The sequence below is a fragment of the Ornithorhynchus anatinus genome, chromosome 17, assembly GCF_004115215.2.
Source record: "Ornithorhynchus anatinus isolate Pmale09 chromosome 17, mOrnAna1.pri.v4, whole genome shotgun sequence".
NCBI lineage: Eukaryota > Metazoa > Chordata > Mammalia > Monotremata > Ornithorhynchidae > Ornithorhynchus > Ornithorhynchus anatinus.
In genome coordinates, this window is record NC_041744.1 from 1,428,496 (window position 1) to 1,440,788 (window position 12,293).

The window sequence follows — 12,293 nt, forward strand, 5'->3', positions numbered from 1 at the left end:
CGGGGATCCGGTACCTGTTCTCCTCCTGACTCCAGACCGCGCGCCCCCATGCGGGACGGGTCCCTGTCCGACCTAATTAACCCGGACCTCCCCCGGCGCTGGGAACAGTGACGCACGCAAAGGGCTTAACGAGTACCATAAAACAGGCCAACAGAGGCGGGGGAGGAAACGGAGGGAACGGGAGAGCGTACCCGCCGCCCGCCAACCGCGGTGATCGGGGGTCGCGGAGGGCGGCTCCCCCCCGCCGCGAGAGAGACGGGTCCGGGGGTCCACGTACCTGCTCCTTCTCCGCTTTCACCCTGTCCAATTCGGCCTTCAGGCTGGAAATGCAGGCTGGAGAGAGGGGGGGAGGCGGTTCCCTCAGCTGGGCCGGGACCCCTCCCCTCTCCCCGCCAGCCCGGTGGGGTCCAGTGAGTCCTGCCCTCTCCGGGCTTTCGCCGGGGAGGGCACCTGGGCTCCGACCGACCCTCTCTGCCTCCCAGCTGCCGAAGGTGCCCCCCCCCCCCCCCCGCCCCGGCCCCGCGCGTCTCCCCCCTCTCCCCGGCAATGGGGCGAGGGACCCCTCACCGATCTCCTCCTTGCAGTTCTCGATCTCCAGCTGCAGCGTTTCCTCCAGGTTCTCCTTCAGGCACTGCTCGGCTTGGATCTGTTCCTTCAGGAAGAGGATCTCGGCCTTCAGCTTCTCCTCCAGGTGGTCCGCGGCGGTCCGCGCCCCGATGGTGTGCTCCCGGTACTTGAGGACCAGCTCCCGGAGCTCCTGGGGCCAGGGGAGGCGGGAGGACGGACGGGACGGGGGAGGGAGAGGGCGAGGCCCGGGAAACGGTCACCGACGGCCGGCTGGGTGCCCGGGGTCAAGGGGGCGACGGCGGCCGGAGCCCCCGGCCCGATGGAGAAGTGCAGGGCCTAGCGGCGAGGGCCCGGGCTCGGGAGTCGGAGGTAGCGGGTTCTGATCCCCGCTCCGTCACTTGTCTGCTGTGTGACCCTGGGCAACTACTTAACTTCTCTGTGCCTCAGTTACCTCATCTGTAAAATGGGAATCGAGACTGAGCCCCACCTCATTACCTTGTATTTACGCCAGCGCTTACAACAGTACATAGTAAGCGCTTGACCAATTTTTTTTTTTTTAAATCCTGGCTCCGCTACTCGTCTGCTCTGTGGTAATAATAATAATAATGATGATGTTGGTATTTGTTAAGCGCTTACTATGTGCAGAGCACTGTTCTAAGTGCTGGGGTAGACACAGGGGAATCAGGTTGCCCCACGTGGGGCTCACAGTCTTAATCCCCATTTTACAGATGAGGGAACTGAGGCCCAGAGAAGTGAAGTGACTTGCCCACAGTCACACGGCTGACAAGTGGCAGATCCGGGATTCGAACCCATGGCCTCTGACTCCAAAGCCCGTGCTCTTTCCACTGAGACCTTGGGCGAGTTCTCTGCCTCAGTTACCTCGTCTGTAAAATGGGGATTTAGAGCGTGAGCCTCACGGGAGACGGGGACTGTGTCCAACCGGATTACCTCGTATCGGTACCGGCGCTTAGAACGGTGCCTGGCACAGGGTAAGGGCTTAGCGAATGATTATTAAGTCACTCCCGGCCCCCGAGGGTCCCCGCGCCTCCCCAGGTCTGGCTGGCGGGTCCCGCCCCCCGTCCCGCCTCCCTCCCCTTGGCGATGGCCGGGCCGGTGGTACCTCAGAGGACTCGGGGAGGATGAAGTCCTCGGCCCGCTGCAGGGCCGCGTGCCAGCTGTGCTTGCCCTGGAGGCTCTCGTTGTCCCTCTGCAGCCGGGCCAGCTCCTCGGAAACCTGCTCCCGGGACTGCGTCAGCACAGCCTCCGAGGGGACACGGAACCCGGGCCTTGAGCCGTGGCCGTGACGCCGGGCCCGCCGGCCCCCCGCCTCGCCCCCCGCGGAGACCTGGCCCGGGGGGGGAGGACCGGCCCCAGCCGGAGGCCAGCCCGGCCGCACGCGGGCCCCGGGGGGGCCGCTCAGACGAGGGCGGCCCGACCGAGAGCTGCGCGACGGCCCGGCGTCGGGTCCGAGGAGGGAGGGAGGGCGGGCGGGCAGGGGGCCGGCCGGCCGGGGGGCGGCTCTCACCATCTGCTCCTGGACGCTCCTCTTGGCCTGGGAGAAGTCCTGCTGCAGCTGGCCGAGGGCGGTCTCCGACTCTTGGGCTCGCAGCAGCAGGGCGGAGATCTGTGGCCGAAACGCACACGGCCCGCTGGCTCCCGCGCCGCCCCCCCCCGCCCCGCGGGACTCGCCCGGTCCGTCAACTCGGCCTGACGCGGCCCGTGCAGTCGCCCGGGGGAGGCCCGGCCACGTCGGGGGCGGAGCCGGAGGAGATGCCTTCCCGGGGGGGGGGGGGAGTGAGGCGGTCGCCCGGGACGGCCGGGGGACAGTCACATCCCCTCCGCCACCCCGGCACGCCGCGCTTTCCAGATCCACGGGGCACCTGGAAGGATCCTCCTGCCCCGAACTCGGGGCTCCCCTCGCGGGCGGCCGTCCCGCCGCCCCAGACGTTCGCGGGGACGGTCCGAGGCCTCGCCGGCCAGGGTGAACGGAGCGCCGGCGGGCGGAGGCGCGGGCCACCCGCGACCCCCGCCGCCACCCGGAGGGGCTCGGGGACTTGAGCGGGCCGGACGGCGGCCCGGCGGCCCCCCGGGGACGGCCGGGCCCTCGAGCGAAGGGTGAGTGGGCCCCCTCCTTGCCTGGTGCTGGGCGTGTTCGGCGCGCTGAGTCAGGGCCTCCTCCAGCTCCTGCTTGTCCCGCAACCCGCGTTCCAGCTGCTCGTTGGCCTGCCGCAGCATCGCCTGCAGCCGCTTCACCTGCGCCCCGGCCGCCGCCGGGGAGCGCGAGGACGGTTAGGGCTCGGGGTCCGCTCCCCGCCGCGGGCCCGATCCGGTCACCTACCCGGTCTGCCCCGGAGCCCGGCCCCCCAGCTAGGCGGACCCGGGATGGGTGCCGGAAGCACGCCTTCTGCCCTTTTCCCGGAACGAAATGAGGGCGAGACCCTCGAGTCCTATTTCTGCCTTGGGCGAGGCCGGGGGCGGGGGGGGCGGTTTTGTTTTTTAAATGGTATCTGTTAAGCGCTTACTACGCGCCAGGCGCGGGACTAGACCCTGGGGTGGGTACAAGCTAATCGGGCTGGACACGGTCCAACCCCCAGCTCCCAGTCTTAATCCCCAGTTTACAGACGAGGTGACCGAGGCGCGGCGAAGTGGAGCGACTTGCCCGGGGTCACGCGGCAGCAGGCGGTCGTCCGGAGCAGCCCGCACCCCTGCCGCCCCTCGACCCCACCCCCGCCCCCGCCCCGCAGGGGCGGCGTCACACGCCCGGCCGGCGAGGGGAGCCGAGCTCTGCCGGGCGACGCCCGTGGGCATCTCCCGCGGGTGTTAGCCAGGGGAAAGGAATTCACTCACGCAACACCGACCCACTGGCGGCGCCTCGCCGCTGACCCCTCGCTCCCTCCCTCCCCCATCATCTGTGACAGAGCTCGCCATCTCCGCACCCCTGCTAAAACCGCAGCTCCATCAGGCCTTCCCCGACTAGCCCCGCGTCTCCACAGCTCCGCATCCCCACCCCTAATTCATCCTTCCTCCTCGCGTCACCCGGGCCCTTCGATCTGTACTCCGCGGCACTCTGATTCTCACCCCACCCCCACCGGGCTTACCTACGTATCCTCCTGCTCGCTCGCCTCCCCTCCCCTCCCCTCGACTCATTTTCACTCCCGCGACCCCCCGCTCGACTGTAAGCTCCTCGAGGGCGGGGATCCTCGCCCCCGCCGTCCTGTCCGGGGGGGGGGGGGGGGGCCGGACTCACCTGCTCCCGCGTCTCGGCCTCCTGAAGCTGAACCCCCTGCAGCTGCTTCTCGTAATTGAAACACATATCACAACGCCGGCCAAGCTTGCTTCCGGCGTTCTGCACCTGGAAAGCACCAGACCTCCGTCGGTCGGGCCGACTCCGGCCCCCAAGGCCCCTGCTTAGTACGGAGGTGGGTCGGGGCCGAGGGGATCTCCCTCCTCTGCTGCTAAAAACCAGGGAAAAACCCAGGAAGCGTCTCCTAAAGGCCGTAACCGCCCCGGAAGTCACGCGGCTCTGGAGACAAAACCCCCTCCCTCATCCCCAGAGGCTCCCAGGTTGCTTCTCTAGTGTAAAGTCGCGAAGGGCGGGGAGCGTGTCCGCTCAGTCGGTCGTACTGTACTCTCCCGAGCGCTTAGCAGAGTGCCCGGTCGGTACCACCGATGGATCTGAGCGCCGACCCGTGTATTCTTCCCAGCGTTTATTACGGTGCTCTCCGCACGCCGTAAGAGCTTAATAAATCTCACGACTCTCCCTACTTCTAGGGCTCCAGGGGGCACAGACGAGAAGGCGGCAAACTGTAAGTCCCTTACCGCCCCGGTTCGCGGGGCAGCAGGTGGAAACATCCCTCGCACTCAGCGGCCAAGCCGCATGCCCAGACGACGCCCTGCCGAGGGAGGTGGGCGCGGGCCACGGTCCGCTCGACAGCGTCCCGGCGCGGCCCCCTCGCCGACTCCGAGGCGGGACCCTCACCCCCAGCCAGCCCCCTGGGAGAACTCTCCAGAATCCCCCAGAACCCGGGGCGGTGCTCCGCAACGGGAGCCCGGGGCCGGCCTCGGTCCTCCCGCTCCGTGCCCTCCCGGGCAGGAGAGCGCCCGACCTCGGGGAGCTCGGCCAGCTTCTCTCCAGCCCCGGCCCGAGGCCGGGGGGAAGCGAGCGAGGACGGGGCGGGGAGGTAACCCACCGCTTTCCGTCGGCTCCTCGGGGGCGCCTCCCTAGCGCGTCTGCGGCGCGGGGCGGAGCGGAGAGTCGTAACCGGGGAGATGTCCTCCACCCAGCGGGCCTCCCGCCCCTCCCCCGGGGCCCGGCCCGCCTCACTGCTCGCTGACCTCCTTTTGCAGCAAGTTCCACTCGGTTTCGCTGACCAGGCGGTAGCCGCTGGGGGACACGTAGGCGCTCTCCACCCCCTGCGTGACGCTGGACAGCAGGGAGGCGGTCTCCTCCTGCTCGGGGGTCATGGCCTTGATGGCCTTCTCCTGGTCTTTGGTCAGCATGAAGCCGCTGGGCATCTGCAGGGACCCCAGCGAGGCCGTGTCCAAGTTCTCCGACACCGAGTCGGCGCCCACCAGCGGCCCGAAATCCGATTCGTCCAGGTTGCCGGCCGACTTGGCCTTGTGGTTGTAGCCCAGGGCCTTGGGCTGCGGGGGCCCCGGGGGGCCCAGGCTGTCCGTGGACTGGGCCCTCCTGAGGCCGTCCTTGAACGGGTCTCCGTCCGCTCGGCCGAAGGGCTCGCCGGAGGGGGGCGGCGGGTCGGCGTCCAGGGAGTGTGCGGAGCCGTGGGCGCTGCCGGGCGGCGCCTGCGTGGACGAGCCCGCGGAGGCCTGGTTAGAGGGCCGGGGGGTGGGGCGGCGCGCAGGGCCCGCGCCGGCCGCGTCTTGCCCGTTCCGGGCTCGCTCACCGTGACTGTCGGGGAGGGGCGGGGACGGGATTACCTCTTTGCCGGGGAACTGGGCGAGGGGGTCCTCGTGGGCCAGAGCGCACACCGCCGGGGCTTTGGCGGCCTCCTCCTCCTCCTCCGGGTCGGCCGCCTTCCGCTCCTCCTTCCCCTTGTCCAGCCGCCGCTGCTCGTCTTCCTCCTGACACCCGGAGGGACCAGAGCGCCAACCGGCATCTGAGCCCGGCAGCCGGCCCCGGGCCCGCCCCTCGAGGCCGCCCAGCCGGACGGGGAACCCCAGGCGAGAGAAGCTGCGGGGGGAGCGGCGGACACCCCCCGGGGCGGGGAGTGGTGCCACGAGCCCAAGCCCGATGCCTTGACCACCTCCCCCGGGCCTGACCCCAGCTCTCCGATCCAGTGACCCCAATCCGCACCCCCCGGCCTATCCCACTTGGCTTCTCCCCCTCCCACAAATGAGTCGGGGGGCCGATCGCGGCCCAAGGTTTGATGAGGGAAGGGCCTTGGCCTCGGGACAGAGGAGTGGGGAATTCAGCTTCCCCAAGCCGATCGATCAACCATCGGCATTTATTCGTCGGTGGGCCCCGCCGCGCCGTACAGAGCGCTCTGGGAGAGGCGGAAGGATTGGGCGGGTGCCATCTCCACCCTAAGCCAAGGGAGAGGCAGGAGCAGTGATCTGGGCCCAACCCTGCTCCAGGGCCCGGAGGGTGCCCTACCAACACCCGTGCCCTTTGGAACCCAGCCGGTTCGGCCCTGGATCTGGGGGAGAGGAGGAGATGACCAACCTGAGGCAAGTGAGCAGGATGCTCAGGAAGAGAGAGATGATGAGCTCAGAGAAATCTCTGGGATGCAAAATGCAATCCATTGTGAGGAACATATATTGTTATATGTGTTATATTGTATTCCTCCAAGTCCGGTGCTCTGCACACAGTAAATGCTCAATGAATACCACTGATTGATTGATTTTCAATCTCTCTAGAGGCTGTGGGGAAATGGGATGGACGGTGTGCGGCCGGGAACTCCCTCCCGCCTATCCGGTCCCTTCCTCTGGATGGACAGAGAGTGAGACGGAGGCTGAGAGACAGCGAGACAAGGGGTCTGACCCTGCAGGGGAAGAAAAGCGGGAGGAGGCCGAGAAGCCCCCTCGGCCCCCCGGCCCCTTCAACAGCAGGTCGGAGCCCCGCGGAGCCCCACGTTCCAATCCCCCACTGTCCCCTTCTGCTCCGGGGATTCCGGCACGCCCACCCCAAGAAGCCCCTACTCCCGGGACGCCGGAGGGGGGATTAGGGGTGAGGCCTGGGGTCGCAGACCCCTCACCGTCGGCCTCACCGAAAACTCACCATCAACTTGCCCCCTCCTACCTCACCTTGCTACTCTCCTACTTCAATCCGGCCCGCCCACTTTGCACTTACATCCGTATCTGTCATTTCTTTATTCCTATTCCCGTCTCCCCCTTCTAGACCGTGAGCTCGCTGTGGCCAGGGAATGTGTCCGTTGACTGTCCCGTCATCCTCTCCCGAGCGCTCGGTCCGGCGCTTGTCCACACGGGAAGCGCTCGATAAACACCGACGAGGGAACGGAACGAACGGATGCCTCTGGCCTCGCCCCCGAGCGGCTCCGGTCACCTGGTCTTTCTTCTTGAGCTCTTGGACCTGGCGGAGCTGTTCGGAGGTGAGCACGCTCTCCAGGCGCTGCATGTCCCGCATGAGCAGGCGCTGGGACTCCAGGAACTGGTCGTTGGCCTTCTGCCACGTGTGCTTCAGCTGGTTGTGCTGCTGACGCTCTTGCTCTAACAGGCGGCACACTGCTCCGGGACCCGACCGCCGCACAGACACACACGGACACACGCGCCGATGACGCTCTGGAGGTCGGAAGGAGGCCGGACCCGCTCCCCGGGGGCCACCCTGCCGCTCGGGTCCCGGTCTACGCCGCGTGGCAAACCCGGGCCCGTCGGGACGGTGCTCCGCACGTGGTAAGTGCTCAATAAATACGACTGAATGAATGAATCCACAGGGACTCAGCGCTCTCCCGCCCGGGGCCGGCCCGAAGCCCTGCCTTCGGGACCCCCAGAAGGGGTGGGGCAGCTCCCTCTAGGCTCCCCCGCCCACCCGCCTCCCCCACATCTCCGGCGGCGGCCCAGAAAGATCGTGGGACGAATCTACCGACTCTGTGGCACCGTACTCTCCCCGGCGCTCAGTACAGCTCTCTGGACAAGGATAGCACTCGATAAGTACCACCGATTAGCTGGACCCCACCGGCCTGAGGTCAACCGGACCCAGAGAACCCCAAGGCCGTTATCTGCCGGGGGGGGGGGAGCGGCTACCTTCGTGCAGTTCTTTCCGGAGCTTCTCGGCATCTTCTTGCAGGACCGACTTCTGGGTGTTCAGGACGGCTACGTACATCTCCAGATCCGTCCGGCAAGACTTTTCGGCTTCCAGGTAATGGTTCAGTTCTTTAACCTAGGGCGTGGGGAAAAAGCGCGTCTAGGAACAGATACGTGCCGGTTTCTCTGTTCAGCGGAACTCTTTGGAATACCCGACTTGCCTGGTCTTCATTTCCTGATTAGCAGCGGATGCACCTTGGCCAAATACACAGTGGTAGCCGAACTTATCACTGTCATTTTTACGGCATCTGTTAAGCGCTCATACAGTGTTTCAAGCACTGGTCTAAGCGTTGCGGGGGAGACGAGTTAATCATGTCGGACACGGTCCCTGTCCCACGTGGGCCTCAGGGTCTAAGTAGGAGGGAGAACGGGACTCCAATCCCCATTTTACAGTTGAGGAAACGGAGGCCCGGACAAGTCAAGTGACTCGCCCGGGGTCACAGAGCAGGTAAGTGGCAGAGCCGGGATAAGAACCCAGCTCCTTTGACCCCCCGGGCCGGGCTCTCCCCCTAGGCCACGCTGTTCCACTTGCATACCCAATTCTCAAATACATGTATTAAATAGTTATGATGATAATAATAATAGTATTTATAAGTGCTTGCTAGGTGTCAAACACTATTCTAAGTGCTGGGGTAGATAAAAGTTAATTGGTTAAATAGATATATCAATGGACCTGCAAAAAATCTGTGGTCTCCACGTACTGAAAACACCATTAACTTGCCATCCTGAGAGTGGATGACCCGCTCTGTGGAGTATCCAAAGAACTTGCCTTCCCCTGCAGGATCCTACTCTCTTGTGATGCCCCACCAATTTTCTCTCTCCATGAAAATCATCATGGCGTTTGTCAAGCGCTTACTACGTGCCGGGCACTGCACTAAGGGCTGAGGTCGAGCCGCGTTGGCTGGGTTGTCTCCCACAGAGGGGACTCTCAGGCTAAGCTGGGGGCCTCCAGACTATCGCTCAAACACTCAGACGAGGGTCCGGGCCTCCGATCCCCCTCTGCCTCGGCATGGGGAACAGAATGTCCGCAGTAGCTTCTAGCTTCCCAGCTGGGTCAACCGGTTTGGATTTCTGAGGGAAGTGTCAGATAGACTAATGGAACTGCAAGAATAGCTGCTTGTGGGAGCGTCGACAAAGAAATATCCCGACCAGTGTGGATTTTTAGATCCCAGATTTCTGTTCCGTCTAGCCTGGAAGTGCGTGGTGGGCAGGATTCCCCTGTATCAAGCCCTCCCAAGCGCTTAGTACGGCGCTCTGCACATAGTAAGCGCTCAATAAACGCCACTGGTCGATTATATCCTGAGACCAGCTGCTTTAAAATAGGTCTTGAACAGAAGAAGGAATGCTGTTTCTTGGGGCATCCGGAGCCAAAGCACTGACCTTCCCTGAGGACACTGCCCCAAAATGGCTCTTGGCGATTTTCAAGAAAAGTCCTTCTTGATTAGATTAAGCCAGTAGCCGCCTCTCGCATTTAGGTTCTCATCTCTAACCATCCTCGGCACCGCTGTGGCAGCTAGGTTTTTTTAGGTGTCCATATGATGATTTATTTTGACTACTCTACTTCCTGTCCCTCCCGTGATCACGGGCACTCCCTGCGGACATGGATCGTGTCACTTCTTGCTCCTGCCCTGCCCAAACGCTCGGTATGGTGCACTGCACCCAGAGGGCACCCAATAATTACCCTGATAACCATTACCACTAAGAAGGGCCTGGGTCGGAATTGACCGAACTGCATCTACCCCAGCGCTTGCACACAGTGAGCGCTTAAACGCCGCAATTCTTCTTCTTATTCCGGAGGCAGGTTGAACGCCAAGCTCCCTTTCATTTCTTTCTGAGTACCGCTTCTTCTGGAGCCCGCCCTCGTTCTGTTCTACCCTCCGGCCTAAGGCAAACTTGAGGAGGAAACTCCTCTGGGAGGCTTCCGAATACCTTTGAGGCCTCCAGCTCCTTAATCTTGTCCTCGGCCTCCGTCAGTTTCTCCTTTAAAGCAGCAATCTCCTTCTCCATCGGCATCACGACCGAGCGGAGCTTCTCTGCGTCCTCTTGGGCCTGAAGGGGACGGGCGGTAAAAATGGGGTTACATGCTCTCTGGGGTTCTTTCGGGGCCGGGGGGGAGGGTCTCCGCTCACCCTCGTCCCCGAAAAACCCTAACCTTGTGACGCGTTTCATTTGGAGAAAGGGTTGGGAAAACCATGCTCGATCCGGCCGGGCCACGTGTTGTCACTTCACTACATGCTTTAAGTGCTCTGTAAAATCCTCTACAACTCTAGAATACCTTCCCCATCCTGTTTCATTAGACTAACTTACATGCCAGTCCCACTTCCCAACTCAAACGGTTCCGTGTTAAAATATTCCACCGTAACTTTTAATTTTGATTTCTAGATCTCCTCTCCTGCCCTTCTAATGCCATTCGCCTCATCCCTCCCACCCCCGATCCAATTTTCAAGGAGGTACCGCTCTCGGGGTACCTCCCCCTACCTATTTCATTTTCTGGACCCCCACCACCGCCTACCCCAAACAGAAAACACACTTTCTGAATATTTTTTTTGCATTTTTTTTTTTCCTCCCCAAGAGTCCTCCTTGTACCTTTTTCATTTCATTTTCTAGATTTTCCTCCTCTTGGCCTTCGGACAGCCTCCTTCTCAGGTCGGCGATTTCCCTCTCAGCAGTCTCCCGGTACTGAGCCCACTGCGCTCGCTCCTGTTCCAGCCGATGGTGGAACTGGTGCTCGTAGTCCCGAACTGTTTCTAGAAAAACACGACCCGGCCGGGATTCACTCCGTGGAACCACAACTTGACCCATCCGGATTTCCACCTGGGAGCCGTCACGGGCCGACTTGGGGCCACCTCCAGCTCCCTAAAGATTGGGGGCCGTGTAGACGCAGACGAATGACGGGGATGAGCTCCTCCTCCCAGGATGCAATGAACTGAATTATTTGGGTTTCCGGGTCTGAGACAGCCGGTTAATTCTGACCGTGGTATCCGATGTCTGATGGATTATGGACAGTCAAGATGTACGTCCTGAGAGCACTGTGTGTAGATTCTGTGGGGTCCGGCTGAAGTAATAATACTATTAATCGTGGTACTTGTTAAGCGCTTCCTCTGTGCCAGGCATTCTACTTAGCGCTGGGGTGGAGAGGAGTAAATCAGGTTGGACACAGGCCCTGACCCACGTGGGGCTCACTCCCCATTTTACAGATGAGGTAACTGAGGCCCAGGGAAGTGAAGTGACTTCCCCAAACGGTGGAGCCGGTGTTAGAACCCATGACCTTCTGACTCCCAGGCCCGTGCTCTAACCACTAGGCCATGAAATCAAATCCGGGCTGTGGACTGTGGAGGGCCTTCACAGCACAGAGGTTTTTGAGAGAGGAAAAACACTTGAAGATTCCGAAACCGACAGGGGTGTTTTCTCAACGGGATGTTTCTGAGCCCCTCGAAAGATGAGAACTCCTCCTCCCTCAGAGATCTGGACTACGGGGGCCGCTGTTCGGGGTCTTGTGGAACTGTTCCCACAGGGTTCGAGAGGAACCGTGAGGGTCTCGATGCATGCGCACGCCTTAAAATTATCTGTGGGTCTCAGAAGGCTTTGGCCTAGCCGGCTGCACGGAACTCCTCCGTCTTCCTGTTAGAGGAAGGAGAGGCCGTGCCCTCAGACAGAAGGATGCCTCCCGTGGGCTAAAATGGTCCGGGTCAGAACAGCACCCATCTTCCTCCTCAGCTGAGTCAGCTGGCTTATTACAGCATCGAGGGGCCTGTGAGAATTTCGGTAGCTTTCCCACCATTTGTCCCATGAATGAACGGGAAAAGTGAGGAGCCCCCTCAACGAGCCCTTCAGATCTTGGCTCTATCCCCACCAGGGGACCCAGTGCCTGTGGGCTTTACCTTTCATGACAGCCTGCAGCGAAGCCACCTCTTCCTGCCACTGCCTCTTCACCTCGTCGATCGCTTCCTGCTTAGTGTTCTCAGAGACGGTGGCCACGGCCTTGATGTTCTCCATCTCCGCCTGGGCCTCCCGTAGTCGAGTCCGGAGGTTTCCCAGGTCGTCTTGGGCCGCCTGCAGGACCGCGCTCTGCCTCTTCAGGTCCTCTGGAAAAGAGCGAGAGGATCCCCCGGGGAAACGGTGGAGGCCTTCGCCACCGGGGCACCCCGTCCCCCCCGAGAATTCAAGGCTCAAATTCTAGCTCTCATTCGGTCGACTCGGAAAGAGGGCTGGGCTCCTCGACCCCTCACAGCGGGTCACCTGAGGGGAAAGAGTCGGGGGTGCCGGATGGTCCGGGCTAGGTCCCAAGGAGACAAATGGGGGTGGGGAGGGGAAGAGTCAGGGATGGAGAGGCGAAGACTCAGGGGTGTGAAATGGTCTGTGCTGGGTCACTAGAGGAAATCAGAGATGGAGAGGGGACAGTCAGGGATGTGGACTGGTAAGGGCTGGGTCACTGGGGAAAAAGT

General features: G+C 62.6%; 1 protein-coding gene across 1 annotated transcript in view; it reads right to left on the reverse strand.

Moving 5' to 3' along the window:
• RABEP1 (rabaptin, RAB GTPase binding effector protein 1) overlaps window positions 1-12,293 on the reverse strand; it is a 37,565-nt gene that overhangs the window by 1,432 nt on the left and 23,840 nt on the right. The window contains exons 3-15 of the mRNA XM_029082399.1: window positions 11,730-11,933; window positions 10,435-10,595; window positions 9,778-9,897; window positions 7,789-7,924; window positions 7,091-7,269; window positions 5,506-5,649; window positions 4,903-5,370; window positions 3,815-3,919; window positions 2,704-2,820; window positions 2,093-2,191; window positions 1,688-1,828; window positions 568-757; window positions 278-333 (exon numbers count right to left, since the gene is read on the reverse strand). Coding sequence (XP_028938232.1) covers window positions 278-333; window positions 568-757; window positions 1,688-1,828; window positions 2,093-2,191; window positions 2,704-2,820; window positions 3,815-3,919; window positions 4,903-5,370; window positions 5,506-5,649; window positions 7,091-7,269; window positions 7,789-7,924; window positions 9,778-9,897; window positions 10,435-10,595; window positions 11,730-11,933 — 2,120 coding nt within the window. The remainder of the gene's footprint in view (window positions 1-277; window positions 334-567; window positions 758-1,687; window positions 1,829-2,092; window positions 2,192-2,703; window positions 2,821-3,814; window positions 3,920-4,902; window positions 5,371-5,505; window positions 5,650-7,090; window positions 7,270-7,788; window positions 7,925-9,777; window positions 9,898-10,434; window positions 10,596-11,729; window positions 11,934-12,293) is intronic.